At 40.7% G+C, this 16,393-nt stretch overlaps 1 protein-coding gene across 1 annotated transcript in view; it reads left to right on the forward strand.

Annotated features, from left to right (window-relative positions):
- Positions 1-16,393, forward strand: part of Catspere (catsper channel auxiliary subunit epsilon) — a 92,914-nt gene that overhangs the window by 53,976 nt on the left and 22,545 nt on the right. Inside the window, exons 11-12 of the mRNA XM_013157281.2 lie at positions 6,752-6,851; positions 9,846-9,932. Of these exons, the coding sequence (XP_013012735.2) occupies positions 6,752-6,851; positions 9,846-9,932 (187 nt within the window). The remainder of the gene's footprint in view (positions 1-6,751; positions 6,852-9,845; positions 9,933-16,393) is intronic.

Consider the following 16,393-nt stretch of genomic DNA (forward strand, 5'->3'; position numbering starts at 1 on the left):
CCAACTAGTCTTTCTGATCACTCACAACTGTTGTTTTTGTTGTTGTGTTATTATTATTATTATATCATTATTATTGCTACAGTACTGGGGATTGAACTGGAGCCTTTGCACTGAGCTTCATCCCCAGTGCTTTTTATTTTTTATTTTGAATTAAGGTCCTGATAAGTTGCTAATTGCATAGGCTGGACTCAAGCCTATAATCCTCATTCCTCAGCCTCCTGGAGAGCTGAGTTTATGGAGTGCGCCACCATACCTGGCTCATATTCATGCTTGACGTTGCAGGATTACTTTGGACACTGAGGTTGGGACACTGTCACCGCCTCCCTATCAGAGAGGTCAGGTCCCACGCGTCCAGGTTTCCCAGGTACACGTTTATGGGTTTTTCTTAATCTCCTATCATCTCCTCTCAGGACCTCACTCCTTGTACAGGTTGCAGCAAAATGTAACCAAAGGTGAATTGTAGGAACAAGAAGAGTCATGAATATTTCTGATGGGGGAGAAAACAGGGCGGAAGTGGAGTGTTACCTAACACATCAGATGGGAACAAAGTGATAAGAGTTACATTGTTCTGGAATCATCATGTGGTCTAGGAGTGGAGTAAAGACTTTTTATAGTGAAGTCATCAGTAATAATAAGAACTGAGTGGGGAGAAAGGATGGCTTGATATGGATATGCACAACCCTCTGTCCTTGTCCTCCAGGACGTAACCTAGACTGTGCCCAAGCCTTCCTATGACTAACCAGAGCCCTGGGTTCTGGCCCATGGAATAAGGACCCAGTGTTGTGTGACCTGTCAGGCTCAGACTGCAGCCCACAAAAATCAGGTTTTTGTATGATCTTTGGATCTTGTCTCATCTACCAGTCAATTTCAAAGAATCTAGAAAGGACTTGAAAATGTTATGGGTTCACTGTGATTTTACGGTTTGGTGTAGCAGTGATGTGAGTGTGAACTATACTGTTAATACTGTAGATGGAAGGAAAAAAAAGTTAAAAGATAAAATCCCACGGAGAAATATATATTAATAGTAATGAAATATTTAAAATAACTCCTTTGTTAAAAGATGGTAATAATTCTAAAATTGCATTTTTATGGAAACCCAGGCAGTGTACATGTGGAACTCACGGGAGTGTTTTTGATTTTATGACAGTGTAGAAGTCATAAGCATTTGGTAGGAACTATACTTTAAATTTTGAATTTCGATCTTTTCCTAGAATAGCAATAAACAACCATTCTATTTTTTCAATGCCGATATTCAATAAATTACATGAAATATTCAACACTGTATTGTAAAGTAGGCTTTATTTTGATGATTTCACCCAATTGTAGGCTAATATAAATATTCTGGAGGTAGATTAGATCATGCTATCATGTTCAGTGGGTTAGGTGTATTAAATATTTTCAGTTTAGGATGGGATGACCAGAACATAATCTCGTAAGTAAAGAAAGATCTTGTGTACATGTGATGGAATATTATTTGGCATTTAAAAGGCAGAGAATCCTGCCTTATGTTTAACCATGGAGACCTTGGAGGACATTAAGCTAAGTGAAATGAGCCAGTCACAAGACAAATACTGTGTGGTTTTACATATGTTAGCACCTATGCAGGCGGGTAGTGTGGTCTGCGGCAGGAGATAGGAACCACTCAAAAGGGCTTTGGTGTTAGCAGCAAGCCTGGTCTAGTCCATCTGGGTGTGGAGAGGGCTGAGATCAAAAAGGGGGTCAGCCCTCAGCCAGGGTAGATGAGGAGTTTTATAGGGCTTAGAGAGGGAGTTGTCATCCTAAGAAATGCAGGGGCAGAATGCCAGAGACAGTAGAATGGCCTGTGCAGGCGTGTAGATAACATCAGACTCTTCACGCTGGGGAGGTGACATGTTCTGTCCTGGGATCATCTTTCCGACCCTTCGCGGATTCCTGTTGTTTGCTGAGAGCAGCATGTTTGCTGAAAGACGTCTCCTTTGGGCCAAGCGTGACAGAAAGTATAGCGTTTCCCAGAGTTGGAGAACGAGAGAAACGGGTATTTAATGGGCACAAAGTTTCAGTTCTGCAAGATAAAAAGGTTCTGGAGATGGAGAGTAGTAATGATAACACAAAAATGTGAAAGTATTTAACACCACTGAACTGCTGCACACATAGCTAAAGTGTTCATGTTATTTATATTTTACCGCAATGCAAAATTAATCTTTTAATGAAAATATACCTCAAAAAAAAAGGTGACTGAAATGAAAACAACACCGCAAATTATTCCCTCCCCACATCCAAACTCCCCAGCGGCAGCCAAGGACCAAACGTGTCAGCAAAGCGTACAAAGGACAGTATTCCCAGGCCTGCTAACTCTGTTCACAGAAGATGAAATCTTTGGTAATTAAAGAAATGAAAAATTAAAATACACATCAGAATGAAAAAGGAAAAAAACTAAAATCTTTCTCTAGTAAATATTGGCAAGGATACAGAACAGTGGAAATTCCTATAGAGAGCTGCTAACAGTATAAACTGGTACAACTATCTGAGAGAGCATTTTGGTGAGCGTGAATGACTTCAAAGAGTAAAATTTTTCACTGTACATACATGAAAGATTTTTCATGTAGTAAAAATTTGGAAACATTAATGGAAGACTGGATGGATAAATAATATGATTAGTGTTAGTGTTTTCAGGGCAATAAAAGAGCAAACTATAAAAGTAAAAAGTAGCCTTTATTCCAAGGACGTGGAAGGGGTCCTTGACCACAGGGGTCTGGCTTCCTCGGACCCGAATGTGGGGTATGGGATATATATTTATATATAACCTCCGACCAGGAGTGATGCTTAGGGTGGGCACTGATGACTCGAGAGGAGCTGATTGGAACTTTCTTCACACACTCTGGGAAAGGAAAAAGGAAGTGTAATAGGTGAAGGAGGAAGTGACTTCAAGGTAAACGTCCCCTGATTCTGCCTCCCACCGCCAATCCTATAACGTATTCTAGGGCAAAACTCTTTCAATTAGTTAAATATGAATGGACTAGGATGTTTGTGAGAGATGGGAATCAGACGGCCAATGGTGAGGTGAAGTTGGTTGGGCAAGAAAGAGAGGTCAGGAGAGAGAGGCTGCTGTAAAGGAAAACAGTTCGAGAGACTAGAACAGTTTAGAGATGTATGTCAAAGTGCAATATTTAGTGTAGAAAAAAGTCACTTAAGAAATACTTACAGTTTAAGCTGGACATGATGGCACAGCCCTGTAATCCCAGCACTCGGAAAACTGAGGCAGGAGGATCTGTGTGAGTTCAAGCTGCTACTGCGTAGTAAGTTCAAGGCCAGCCTGAACCACACAGTGAATTCTTCCTCAAAAAAAAAAAAAAAGACTACTTTAGATTTAATATCATGTAAGTATATTTTCAAACCCATAAAACATTACTACATATTTATGAGTCCATTTATGAATCCATTTATGTATAAGTAAGACATGAAAATATGGATGAAAATGAGATATAATTTCCAATTTTTTGCATATTTAGAATATTTCATGATTAAATACTTATAGAAGCAATCAAGGTCTATGAGAAAGTAAGGTCAAAGGCCTAAGTATCAAGGGAAAGAACTCACCCTCTAAGACCTGAGAAAAAGGAGCAAAAATGAATACAGTAAGTGGTTGTTTTTATGGGCGTTGCAGAATAGAAACTGCCTCCTAGAGACACCAATGAGATTTGGTGAGATTTGGTGAGATTTGGCCACTCGGGCCACAGAAAAACAGGCCGAGAAGATGATAGTGAAACCAAAAAGGAATTTAATTTCAGTAGGGCTTAGTGAGAAGATGCATCTAAGGGCTGTCTTTAGGGTGTCTTGATGGAGGGGCAGAGGCCAGAGCTGGGGGGCTCATGTAGCTGGTGATCCCAGTTAGAGGGTGAACTGGCTGATCATTGTCCTGGGACTGGTCCCACAGTCTTATTGGTGTCAAGGAAATTGCCACTGCTCTGGAGACAATCACCGTGTGGTTTAAAGGATCTTTATCTATCAGACCATGAACCTGGAGTTTAAGGTAAATGAGGAAAAGAACATTTCAGAAAAGGACAGATTAGAGAGAAGCAAAATGGAGTCAGTTGGGTTAATAGTTGGCTCTTCCTTGTGTTAGGAAATAGAAACGTGGTAGGTATGGAAGATCATGTCTGATAGCCTCAGCTGACTTACACGAAGTGGAAGGGAGAGCCAGCGACAAGGTGACAGGAGGAAGTGTGGGGAGGGATGCAAGGAAGACGTCACAGGTCACCGAGGATAATATGAGAAGCAGCCGGGGAAGGACCTGTAAAAGGCACGGCTGAGCGAGCCTGCTGCGAGTGTGTGCCAGCCCCGCAGACCGGCTTCCTGAAGCAGTCATGCGCAGTGTCCACGGTTTGGGTAGCTGTTGAACCGAGGTGAAGCACAGCACACGAGTGGCTGCAGGGTGCTGGTCAGAGAGGAGGTCAGATTGGGCTGAGTGAGGAATGAGCCTGGGAGGAAACTGTTGTGCAAAAAGCGAGCTGGAGCTGGGAGCCTGGAAATCCCTGTGAGCTCCAAGGGCAGAGGAGAGGACCTGTGGGAGGGTCAGACAGGAGAGATGAGTGCATCCGTAACTTCTTTGCGGCCTTGTTATCAGGAATTTACTCGGTAGCACCTACGTACTTCTGATTCTCCTCGGATAATAACCAAATGTGAGAGGCCAACTACAGAGGAAGTCAGATCAGCGAGGCTTAGTGTCCAGTTCAATTGCTTCATCCCCAAATGCAGTTCATATCGGGGCATTCAATCAGCTGTTCATCAGAAGTAGATTTGGGTGCTAATAAATTAACTTTGCAAGACAGGCAAACTTTGATTAAGGTTTGAAGATCAGTAGAAGCAGCGGCCCCAGGAAGTTACTTCCTCCGCGCTCAGCAAGGTCCCAGATGTTGAAGTTTTCAAACACGAGGAGAAAAAGAAATGGTTAGCACAATGCACTGTCTACAAAGCTCGAGCCTAATGAATCCGTAGATCAGAGGAGGGGTCTCTTCAATTCTAAAGGCAGAGCCTCAGTAGCAGGTAAGTTTCAGAGTGTTAGGAAGTTGGTTGCCAACTAATGATATTCCTGAAGTTCTCAGACTTAATTAGTATTCTACTCGAGTGAACATTACTGAAAATAATCATTTAATGCTTACATAAGCAACTGTTTGTGTCACACGTTCACGCAATGCATCCTTATTGCCCCTAGGTGGCACTGTAGATCACCACTCGTGCCAGAGTCAAAATTCCAGCCCACATAGTACAATTTTTTTTTTAAGTACAACATATGGCTTGACAACAGTTCTTAATAATCCAAGAATCTCATTAATTTCAAAATATGCTGTCAAACATCTGCACTTTCCAAAGATGCTAGTATTAGAGCTTTGCTAATCTTGACCCAATTCTCTAAACTCTGTATCTGTGTGTCTGTGTGCGCGCGTGCGCACATTTTTCTGTGTTGAGAAGGTCCCATGTGCTCATTAGAGCTTCAGAATTCTCTGTGATCCTCCTCCCTCCCGGAGAAGTCGAGCACCAGCATTCTAATTCCGAGTCAGTCATGCCTGCGTACTGGGTACTGAGTTTGTCTCTTTATAGTTTACCAAGAGTAATTAATGTGAAAGTGAAGATAGCTTCTCAGATATCATTTTCTGACCTTTAAAGTTTTTTCTGCCCAGCTTTCATGAAGGGCACTGTAACGGCTTCCTATAACCACAGTTATATGGTAGCAAGTTGTGAGAGTCCTGCAAAGCAGGTGCAACAGAGATCTGGACAGAGACTGAGGAGACCGGGCAATGACCTCTGATGTTTTATGAATCACACAAAGTGACCAAGAGGGAAATTATATCAAAGTGGAGCGAGAGTCACCAGCCTAGAAACAAGTGCTTGAGACTGTAGTCCTAATGAAATTCCACCCAATGGGAAAGGGGAGATTTCATTCCAAAATATAAATCATCACTGATGGAGAAGGCAGCCAGGTGACTGTTGTCAGTCATGAGGTCTGCATGCATCAATAACTGGACCTTAGCTGTAGTCTCAGTTCCTGTCTTTATATGATAGCAGGAAAACACACGGAGAACCATACGTATCTGGAAACCAGTGGGTCTGGGGGAAATACTCCGGCTCAGTAGAGCGCTGCACCTGGTTCCAGCACCGGGCGGGGGCGTCCCGTCCATGCTGGACTCTGCTGGCCTCTGCTTTGGTAGGAGGCCTCCTCCCACTCTGAATGCGTGAGAGTGACTGCACCCTATCCCTGGGCTCACCGGGCTGCCGGCCCTTTGATTCAGCCGGGCCTTCCAGCCAGTCCTCCTGGGCAATATTCAGCATCTCGGTTCTCATCGTAGTAGTCTGTCGGTTCACTTTCCAGTAGTCAAAAGGGAACCAGTGAGAATTTGCTGATTAAATGACACCAGGGGATCCTGGCCAGCCCTTCCGCTGTTCATCACATTTTCCCGTCTTTCTCCTAACTGAAAACCACGACGGAGAGCCCTCAACTCCCTTCATCAATATGCAGTCCTAGGAAAAGGAAGAGAACCTCTGGTTTCAGTTTTGAACCTCATGACTAGGTCTTATTCCATTCATCTACCAAAACAGGCCCATGGGGCAGGAGTTATTTTTACAGGTAAAACTGAGGCTCAAAAAGTTTAAGTAATTTCCGTAAGGTGACAAATAAAAACAGAATTCAAACCTGACCCCACCTAACTTGAACCCCGTAACTCTTAACTCTTGTATTTTATTCTAAACTATTAATCTCATGTGTGATCTCTTTTAGATTTGATGACAGTGGCTATATTGAAGACGTTGCTGTAGATTTCATAGTGTGGGAAATATATGGCAGGAACGATTACAGTTACAATAATAGCATGAAGCAGGTATGAAGTCTTTGAATTTAAGTAGAATTTAGTGTGAAATTAGACATGGTTTTCTATTTTAAACATATACCTGAAATATCTAAGGAAAATAGAACCAGGAAGGTAGAAAACACATACTACCTCTGTATTAAGTTACACGGCCACTGAAATTCATTTATGAAAAACTAATGCATTGTCACATAACAGACATAAATGGGTCAGAAAAAATAATATTTGTAGTAGGACGGTGCGATTATATAGGAGCATTTTCTTTTGCTTCCAAACTGTACTTAATATTTATTTATGGGTCTGCCATATTGCGTTTATGCTAAACCAAATAGACGATTTTTAGACTATCTGACCTCTTTGCATCCTTTGGTCCTTCTGATCTTGGCTTCTTCAGTGTCTGTGCACTCTCCTAGCTCTCTTCCATCCTCCATTACCAGCTGATTTAGGGCTCCGAGGTGAATCCCTCTTATTCTGTCCTTTTGTTTTGTGCAACAGACAGAAAAGAGGTCTCCTAATCACCCCATGTCACCTCCCTGTCTGCCCTTGACAGCCTCCCGTCATGCTGGAGCCTCGTTAGACATTATCAGAGGTCACCCAATAATTTTAGGCTCAAGCAAAGCCAGCGCTCTTTCCAAAGTGGCGGTCTTCTCTCCCAGAAACATTGATTATGCAAGAATTGCAACTCACTTTGATGGCAACCGAGGGACTGGGTTCCATTTGCCATTTCCCAGGGTATTGCAAGAACTAATTGTCTTTCAATTATGTACCCAAATGAATCTCTCCCAGAACACGTTCCTCTATACTTTTCCAGCACCCATGACAGTGTGTAAACCCTCTGGTCCTCTTTCCCTTCACAGCCTTATCCCTGAGTTACTGCTTCCTTCTACTTTGGTCCAGACTCCTATGACCCTCTCCCTCCTCAGACCTTTCCAATATCCTTCATGGCTAAATGCCCCAAGGCCCTTCTTAAACAAAACTTCCTCAGGGGACTCACCTGTCCCTACAGTTCCATCAAACCAAGGGTACCCGTCCTCTCACCACACCTGTTTAACACTGAGATGTGGGGTTTATGTTCTCCCTAATCAATAGTAGTGTGGATCTGTCTCTCTCCACTCTTCAAGGAAACTTCTTTGAGGACCCTCCTATCTAACTGACATCTTTTTCACTCTTACTTGCCGACATCCTATAGTCAGAACTTGATCATTTTGCCTCATGATCCAAAAATAATTATAGATGGCTTCTGAACCCTAGGAATAATGAAAATAACAATGGGAGAGCTAAAGGATTAGAGAGAGGTTCCGAATGCTAGGAATGGTGGTAATAACAGTGAGAGAACCATCACACAGCGCTGCAGCTGGAAAGGCTTCTACACGGGGGCACTTCCCAGACACAGCATCTTCACGGGGCCATGTGACTGGGGTTCATGCTTGGAATACGAGCTGAAGTTATATGGGCCATTTCCAGATGAGGTACTTAAGAAGGAATTCCACTAACTCGGTGCTTCCCATCAGTGTGTTACAGCACAGTTAAGGACAGAGCAGAGGAGAGCTGGGGGAAAATGATCCAGTGAAATGACCCAGGCAACCCCTAGAAAGAAGCAGCCTGGACTCCTAATTCATTTCTTAAAGGAGCCTCCTATGCATAATCAATAATTACATTTTTAGCCTGTAAACCTGAGAGTTGCTTATTATCACTGCAGCACTGCAGAGACCAGCTTGACTAACATAGCTCCTCCTAATAAACTGCTTTTAAACTCAAACACATCAGCTTTGACCTCAGCCCTCAATGCTTTAGCTGTCGCATTGTTATTTCCACTATCCCTAGCAACCTTACTGTTTCTCACATAACCTAGACTTTTGTTATGTTGCATGTTCTCATCTCTGCCTCTCTGCCTGTCCCATTTTCCTCTCCTTCTTTTCCCATCCCATTTAAACTCTGTGGTTAACCCTTTTGCCATAGTCTTGCTAATGCATAGATCTCACTTTCCCAGGGATTGTTCTAGGTTAGACATTGTAATGGCAACTCTGAACACCAGAGTAGCGGCCTTGAGCCAGGCAAAAAATGTACATGGTCTCATCCCGTCTCCACCCTCTGTTCTGGTTCTTCACTTTGTCTGTAATGTTAATTTTCCTGTTAGATCCGTCCTGTTTCTGGGATCCTCTCTGTCTCTCTCTCTCTCTCTCTCTTTCTTCTCTAACTTGCTGTTTTCTACCATTTGAATCTTGGGTTTTGGAGAGGATCCGTCATTGTCATTCACCACTTTCCCATTTTTTCCTTCCTCTGGCCCCAGATTTACTAAAAGAATATTTGTAGGACAAAAAGTTCAGTTCACCAAGACTATAATAACAATTATAATCAGGGTGCAAATTTTTAATTTATAATTACATAGCCTTAAAACATGTAAATGGAAAGCTGAGATAACTGGAAATAGACAAATTCACAGACATCATAAAAGTGATTCAACATACTGGCAAAATAAAGAAAAAAAGACATAGTATTATTATAATAATTGATGAGAAGTTTTCGGGTCAAGAATTTAGTATCTGTATATATTATTTCTAAGTAAAATTTAGAAAAGTATAAATAAGCTTTTTCAACCCAACAAAAAATAGATACAAAAAGTTCGTAGCAAACATTGTAAGTGATGAAAATTTGTAGGGCTTCCCTCTGAAATTAGGAAACAAGCATTTTTATTAAGCATCATTGTTAGAAATCCTTGTAATACACAAAGAATAAGCAATAAAAACTTTAAAAGGTGTAAGAGTGTGAAAAGACTATAGGTGACACACTTGTCCTGTGAAACTGAGAATTAATGAGTTTAAGGCATTCTCTCAATACATGGTCCATGTACAAAAGTTGATCATTATTCCTGTGTATTGCAGGAATTATTTATATGATGCAAGTGTCAAGAATATAAAATTTTCAGTGGCACAAAATATATTAATGCTTGGAAATAAACTGGTATGACATCTTCTACATAGCCGTATGTGTGCCTTCTTTTCACAGAGTGGGTGTTTAAATGAAGCCCAGACGTGGAAGACCATGATCCAGCTCCATAAGGACCTCCCACTGGAAAACGTCTGGGGGCCGGAGGTAAGAGCCGCCTTGCCTAGCACGCTGCTAGAATCACGAACTTGCCAAAAGCTTGATGGGAACACCTTGGACTGAAATATCTTTTGGTAAATCTAATCTTATTTTTTATGTTGATAATTATCAAACAATACTTCATCTTAATTTCTGTGTGTGGATTCTTGTTATTAACTTAGTTTTCACTGCAAAATACCTGAGTTTTCAGATTATTAAATAATCTAATAAACTTGTTCAAATGTTGAAAGTGAGTTTTATAAAAGACAACTTATCTCTCTTACTTCACTTATTTTATTTATTTTCTCCTGGTGCTGGAACAAGCTTTCCTTAACAATCAAGGAATCAACAAGAATTTCCCTGGGCACCATAGCCAAGAGGAAAGGGAATTTCGTTTACTTCTTTTTTTTTTTTTTTTTTTCACTTCTATAACCCCAGTATCTAACCACTGTAGATGACCAACACAAATTTTTAGATTAATTAAATAACTATAGATTATTCGCCTACTTGAAGAATAGTGTTCTACTGTTTAAAAACCATAAGGAATTGAACATTAAACTTGCTAGAAGACAGAGTAGGTATATTTTTGAAAACACTGATGTAGGCAAAGACTTTATGAACAAAACCCCAATTGCACAGGAGCCATCACAAAGAATCATCCTATTGAAAAGCTTTTGCACTGCAACAGAAACCACCAACAAAATAAAGAGACAATCCACAGTGTGGGAGAAATGTTTGCCAGATCTATCTTAGATAAAGGATTGCTATCAAGAACATAGAAAGAACTCAAAAAAAAAAAATCAGTCCTCCGAGATTTAAAGACCCAATCCAAAAATGGGCATCTGAGATGAACACACACGTCTCAGATGAAGAAATACAAACAGCAAATAAATATGTGAAAAAATGTTCAATGTCACTGGTCATTTGAGAGATGCAAATTAAAACAACACTGAGATTCCATCTTACTTTAGAAAGAATCACTATTATTAAGAAATCAACCAATAACAGTTGCTGGTGGGGCAGTGGGGAAAAAAGAACCCTTCTCCAGTGTTGGTGGGAATGCAGACTGGTGCCGCCACTGTGGAAATCAGCGTGGAGATTCCTCAAAAAACTAGAACTAGAGATCCCATTCTACCCAGCTACTCCCCTTCTGAGTATCTTCCCAGAAGAATTAAAAACATCATACCACACTGATAAATGTGCACCCCATGTTTAGAGCAGCACAATTTGTAACACTTAGCTCCTGGAAACAGCCTAAATGCTCATCTACTGGAGAATGGATTTTAAAAAAAGATGTGATATTTTTATAAAATGGAGTACTATTCAACCATAAAGAATAGAAACTGAAGACTTTTATAGATAGATGGATGCAATTTGAGACCATGCTGAGTGAGATAAATCAGACATGCATTTGTAATCATAGTGTCTCATTAGCATGAGAAGTTGAAAGAAACAGCATATGTAGATGATGTATATAAAAAAATTACTTAACATAGTTATACTACTGATTTCTCTGAGTTCATTAAAAGGAAACATTTGTGCTGGTATTGTTTGGACAATTGAAGGCAGATGTCTTGTGCTCTGGGAGAGTGATTTGGGGATGACAATACGCAATGTATGAACCATCGTTGCCTCTGATTGATGTGTTTTAAAGTTTTATTTTCCTCTTTGAAACAAAAATGGATTTAAAAATACACTAGCACCAGAATCAGTTCAAACCAAACCTACTCTCCTGACATTTTGTTGAAGGATATCCACAAGTCTGGAGTTGAGGAGTGATACAAATGATACTATCTCTATCTGCAGGTCCTGCAAGGTCACCTATATGTTCTTAGATTCTGTGAAAACATGGTAGCATGTTCCAAGGAAGCAGTGAGCCAGTTGGGAAATGAACAACCATGGAACTTGCTTCAAACAATATGAAATAATGCAATAGGTCTTTCTACCATGTGTCAGAATCACATGGAGGGTTTGTTAAAACGGATTGCTGGCCTCACCACCAGTTTCTGATTCAGCTGATCTGAGGTGGGGTCCAAAATCTGCATTTCTAACAAGTTCCCAGGGAATGCTAATACTGCTGGGCAACGGTTAAAAGAGTAGTTTACAATCTAGAAAGGTTTTGGAGGGCACATTCCAGGCCCTAAGTGTTCTGTTCTACTGTCTGAAAAACAAAGCCCACCACAAAAAGGATGAATTCAACCTTGAATCTGGATAGCATAGAAAGCAGGCTCTTGTAAAGGGTTGTTATGTCCTGCTGAGTAAGGTTGCTCTTACAGAAGGTGTCAATGTATATTAAGATGATAATCACAGAGAGCCATGTCTTCCTCCTGAGACATAAAATGAAATAGAGCCTTCCAGTTCTTGAAGATGCACTGATTATTCTGTAGCCCTGATTCTAGAAGGATGAATGATGCTTGCAGAAAAGATCTCAGAAATAGCTCTGAGGACCATAAATTCTCAAGAAAGAAAAACCTTGGAAGACTCATACACAAAAGTGGCTTTTTCACAGGTCCTTCCAAGCTAATGTTGGAGATTAAGACCAATGGCACAGTACAGGTACCGAGTGACAGGGCACATATAAATAATACAGAATGGGACTGGAACCTCTGGACTGGCTGGAAATACTAGACCTCGCTAGAGTGGAATGCAATTCATAAGACTAGGGGAGATTTGTTTTCTCAACAACTAGATGACTTGATCAAGTGATGATTTGCAAATGTAAAAGAAAGAAGAAAAGACAATCATTGGGAGAGTCCAATAATATACTAGGAAATATCAGATCTGACACAAAAAGTGGTGTATCAGTCAGTAGGTACCATCATCCATATTAGGAAACAACAAAGTCAGAAACTACAAACAATATTAAAGATTCGCAAATGTCTATATACCGAAGAATACATATAATGATGTAAGACGAATAACTCCTTTTTAGCAATGCTTTGTTGTATTCTAGTGCCTGCATATATTTAACAAATATCATGTATTTTTTCAGTTTAGCTCATGGTCCCATATATTAACTAACCTGGTGTGACAAGGAGTTTCATATTCCAGTACTGTCCCAAAAGATCCCTCTGCCATAATATGCTCTCTATTTTAAGTTAATATACATAAAAAATAAACTTCTTGTTTTTCATTAATCTACATCCAGCATATTAGCTTATAAGTGTCCTAGAGATTCAAGTGGTAAATACATAGACAAAAGTGAGAAACGATAGATGTAGATTTTTTCAGTAATTGTTTGTATTTTACCAACATGTGAGCTAACACTTCATTAACCTGAACAAAGTCAAGAGTGTCAGGATGGCTCTTATGATTAAAGAATAACTATATTTTTACGTATATATATATAAACATAACTATAGAATGATTCATACAAAATAAATGACCTACCAATGAAGGAAAAAGGATAATTTTTGGTGTGAAGGCAGTATCTACCTTTTTTTAAAAAAGTCATGAGTCGGATGGTAAGTACTGAAGTATATATAAATAAGGATAAAAAAGAACTAGGCAAGAGATTGTTGTGTAATCAGAGATTACATAGTCAAATAGAGGAATTACATCATGCATTCCTGATTACCTCCAAAACCTAATACACAGAGTTAAGATAGAAGGTTGCATGCATAATGCCATTGTATTTGCAAACATTAAAATGTGGAGTGAATAAGGAAATAACACCATCAAGTAAATCAAGTATCTGTTACTTATTCAAACGCTATGGAAAGAACTTGACCACCTGAACAGCATAATCTGGGAGAGATGAAAGTGCAAACATCTATATACAAAGTCACCAGGAGTTTAGCTGTAGGTGAGGAATGAGGATCATAGCCATTCTTGTGGAAGAAGTTCTCCTTTGGGTGCAATCCTATTAAATGGGGCTGGAATCATTTTGCACATAGGCCAGTCTAGACAGTTGCCCTACCATTATCGCCTTTTCCATGGCAGACCTACAGATTGGCACCCTTTTTGGTTGTAGTCAACCCCTGGAATAGCTAACCTCATGCATATCCACTGAGGCTGCTATTCCTACTCCCAAACTTAGTCTTTTCACAAACTGAAGATGCGCTGTCCTGTGCAAATGTCACTTCAAAAATTCTTTGTTGGACCATTGTATCTGGTATTGAAACCCACAGTTACAGCAACAGCCCCGCTCAGCTCAGCAAGAGAGTTCTCATCATGCTCTTGGGTCTTCTACAGCTTACATCTCCCTGTGTATGTGCCAAGTCCTTGAGTCCCCGCCCTGCTTCCTCTGTGTTTCCTCGTGAAGAGATCACCACCATACAGGGTGGGCATGCATAAGGCATTTGGATCCTTCACAATGAGTAACTAAAGCTAGAAGATGTGTAACTGGTCTGTTGCATACAAAAGTTTCCTGACAGTGTAGCCCAATATATAACCCAATGTTGCTTCTCTTGTGATTTCATCCTTCACTGTACAATCTACCATGCTTTACTCAGAGCTCTCCCAAGTGGATCTAGGACGTATGTGTCCTCTGCCCTTGATTACTTCTAACTTCATTTGGCCTTTCACATCACAATGTCGTTAGCATGAGGAATTGAACCACAGGCAAGACAAACAGCTGTGGTACACACACAGCCTAGCGTCAGCTGGCCCCTCTCCACCATTTAATCAGGCTGACCTTTGTCTCTACCAGAATAAAAATGATAAGCAGTCTCTTCTTCTTCCTCTTGCTGACCCTACATTTACCCTTAACCCAGTGACTTACCTTGCATTTCTGCCTAAAATGCATTTTAGCTTTTAATTTGATTATTCCAAACAGTTCTCCTTCAACCTGGTGAGAGCACTGCTACGGTGATGAAGTACCTTAAACGGTCTTCCCCTTGTTGCATCTGCTCACTTATAATTGAAATCCTTGGGAAAGAAATTTGGTAGAACCCAGATTTGAGCTGCCCCACCCTGATCCCAGCTGTGTCTTGCAGTAGGACATGTGCCTGTCCACTTCTGTAATGAAAGGTGAGGATGTGGAATTACCCTCTCACTCTGATGTCATCGAAAAGGAATCAGAGTTCTATTGATAATGGTAATGTACTCTGGGTAGAGCAGAAAAACAAGAGAGGAAATATCCCAAAGCCCTGCTCTCAGGAAGCAGTGCTAACAGAATTCTCATTTCATTAAGTCCTACGTGGAATTAGCTACAGCCTTTGATGAGACTTTCGCCTCCTTGAAGAAATGAAGAATAATTGGTTGTTGGAATGGACATAACAGGAAGTAGGGCAGGTGTCTGTCTCCTCACATTTGTGACAGCCAGTGCAGTGAAAACAGGCATCGTGAGAACTGTACTTCACGCTTGAATAAAACAGCTTCCAAAAATTTCAGAGAAAACCTTCTGAATGGTATGGTCAATAGAGAGGTCTCCAGAGAAACTAGGGTGTGATCGCCTAGCATACCAAACAGCACTCTCGGCAAGTTTGTGAGTGGAGGAATAGAGCTCAGCCAAAAGACCAGAGCTTATTCAACGTGGTTCAGAGCAAGAGGTCACAGGTACACAGAGTATAGCAGACTCTTAAATATTGAAAAATCAAAATAGTTTAACACTAAAAATTAAAACTCAGTGTTGACCAATATACTACCCACTGTGTGCCAGACTGGAGATACAGCAGTCAATAATAAGCATCTTAGCAAAAGCATAAATAAATAAAACAGAATATCAACAAACTAACAGGGCATGGCAGCACATGCCTGTAATCCCTGCACTTGGAAGGCTGAGACAGGAGGGTTACCACAAATTCAGGGTCAGTCCGGACTACATAGTGTCTTCAAAACCAGCCTGAACTACCTCATAAGACCCTCTCTCAATAATAATAATAATAAGTTTTTTTCTAAAGCTTACCGTTTTTGCCATCTAAATGTGATTAAAATTTTTGACCATGGAGTTGTCATGAGAAACTCCTTGGGAGTCTCTGCAAGAGCTGACTGAGGTACTATTGACTGGGAAGTTATTCTTCAAAGAGAAATGCTTCAGGATAGTTAGGGGGAAAAGAATAATATGCTCTGAGTGAATTTTGTGCTGCTGTCACAGAATACCTGATTGGATAAATTACAGTGAGTTAAAATCACTGGCCTATGACTGGAACACACTGATGTCCAAGGTGGCTACGGGTTTTCTGTAACAACTGTGCTTTTTTTGTGGGTGGGTTTCAAAATACAAACCACAAAGAGTCCTTTTTATCCCTTACTTTTAAAATCACAGATGAAACAAACCTATTTTTTTAAATCACTTCATGAAAACTAAAAGAGCAAGATAAGCTTGTTAAAATTTGCAAGTGAGTCACCTTACAAAAACACATAGTGTAGGGCAGGGGATATAGTTCAGAAGCACAGTGCCTGCCTGGCAATCGAGGCCCTGAGTTTGATTCTGGTGGTTACTGGGCATGGTGGCACATGCCTGTAATCCCAGCACTTGAGAGAGGCTGAGGCAGGAGGATCCTTGCGAGTTTGAGACCAGCCTGGGC

Source organism: Cavia porcellus, unplaced genomic scaffold, assembly GCF_034190915.1.
Source record: "Cavia porcellus strain 051 isolate PalLab524CR breed Dunkin Hartley unplaced genomic scaffold, mCavPor4.1 scaffold_26, whole genome shotgun sequence".
NCBI classification, from domain to species: domain Eukaryota; kingdom Metazoa; phylum Chordata; class Mammalia; order Rodentia; family Caviidae; genus Cavia; species Cavia porcellus.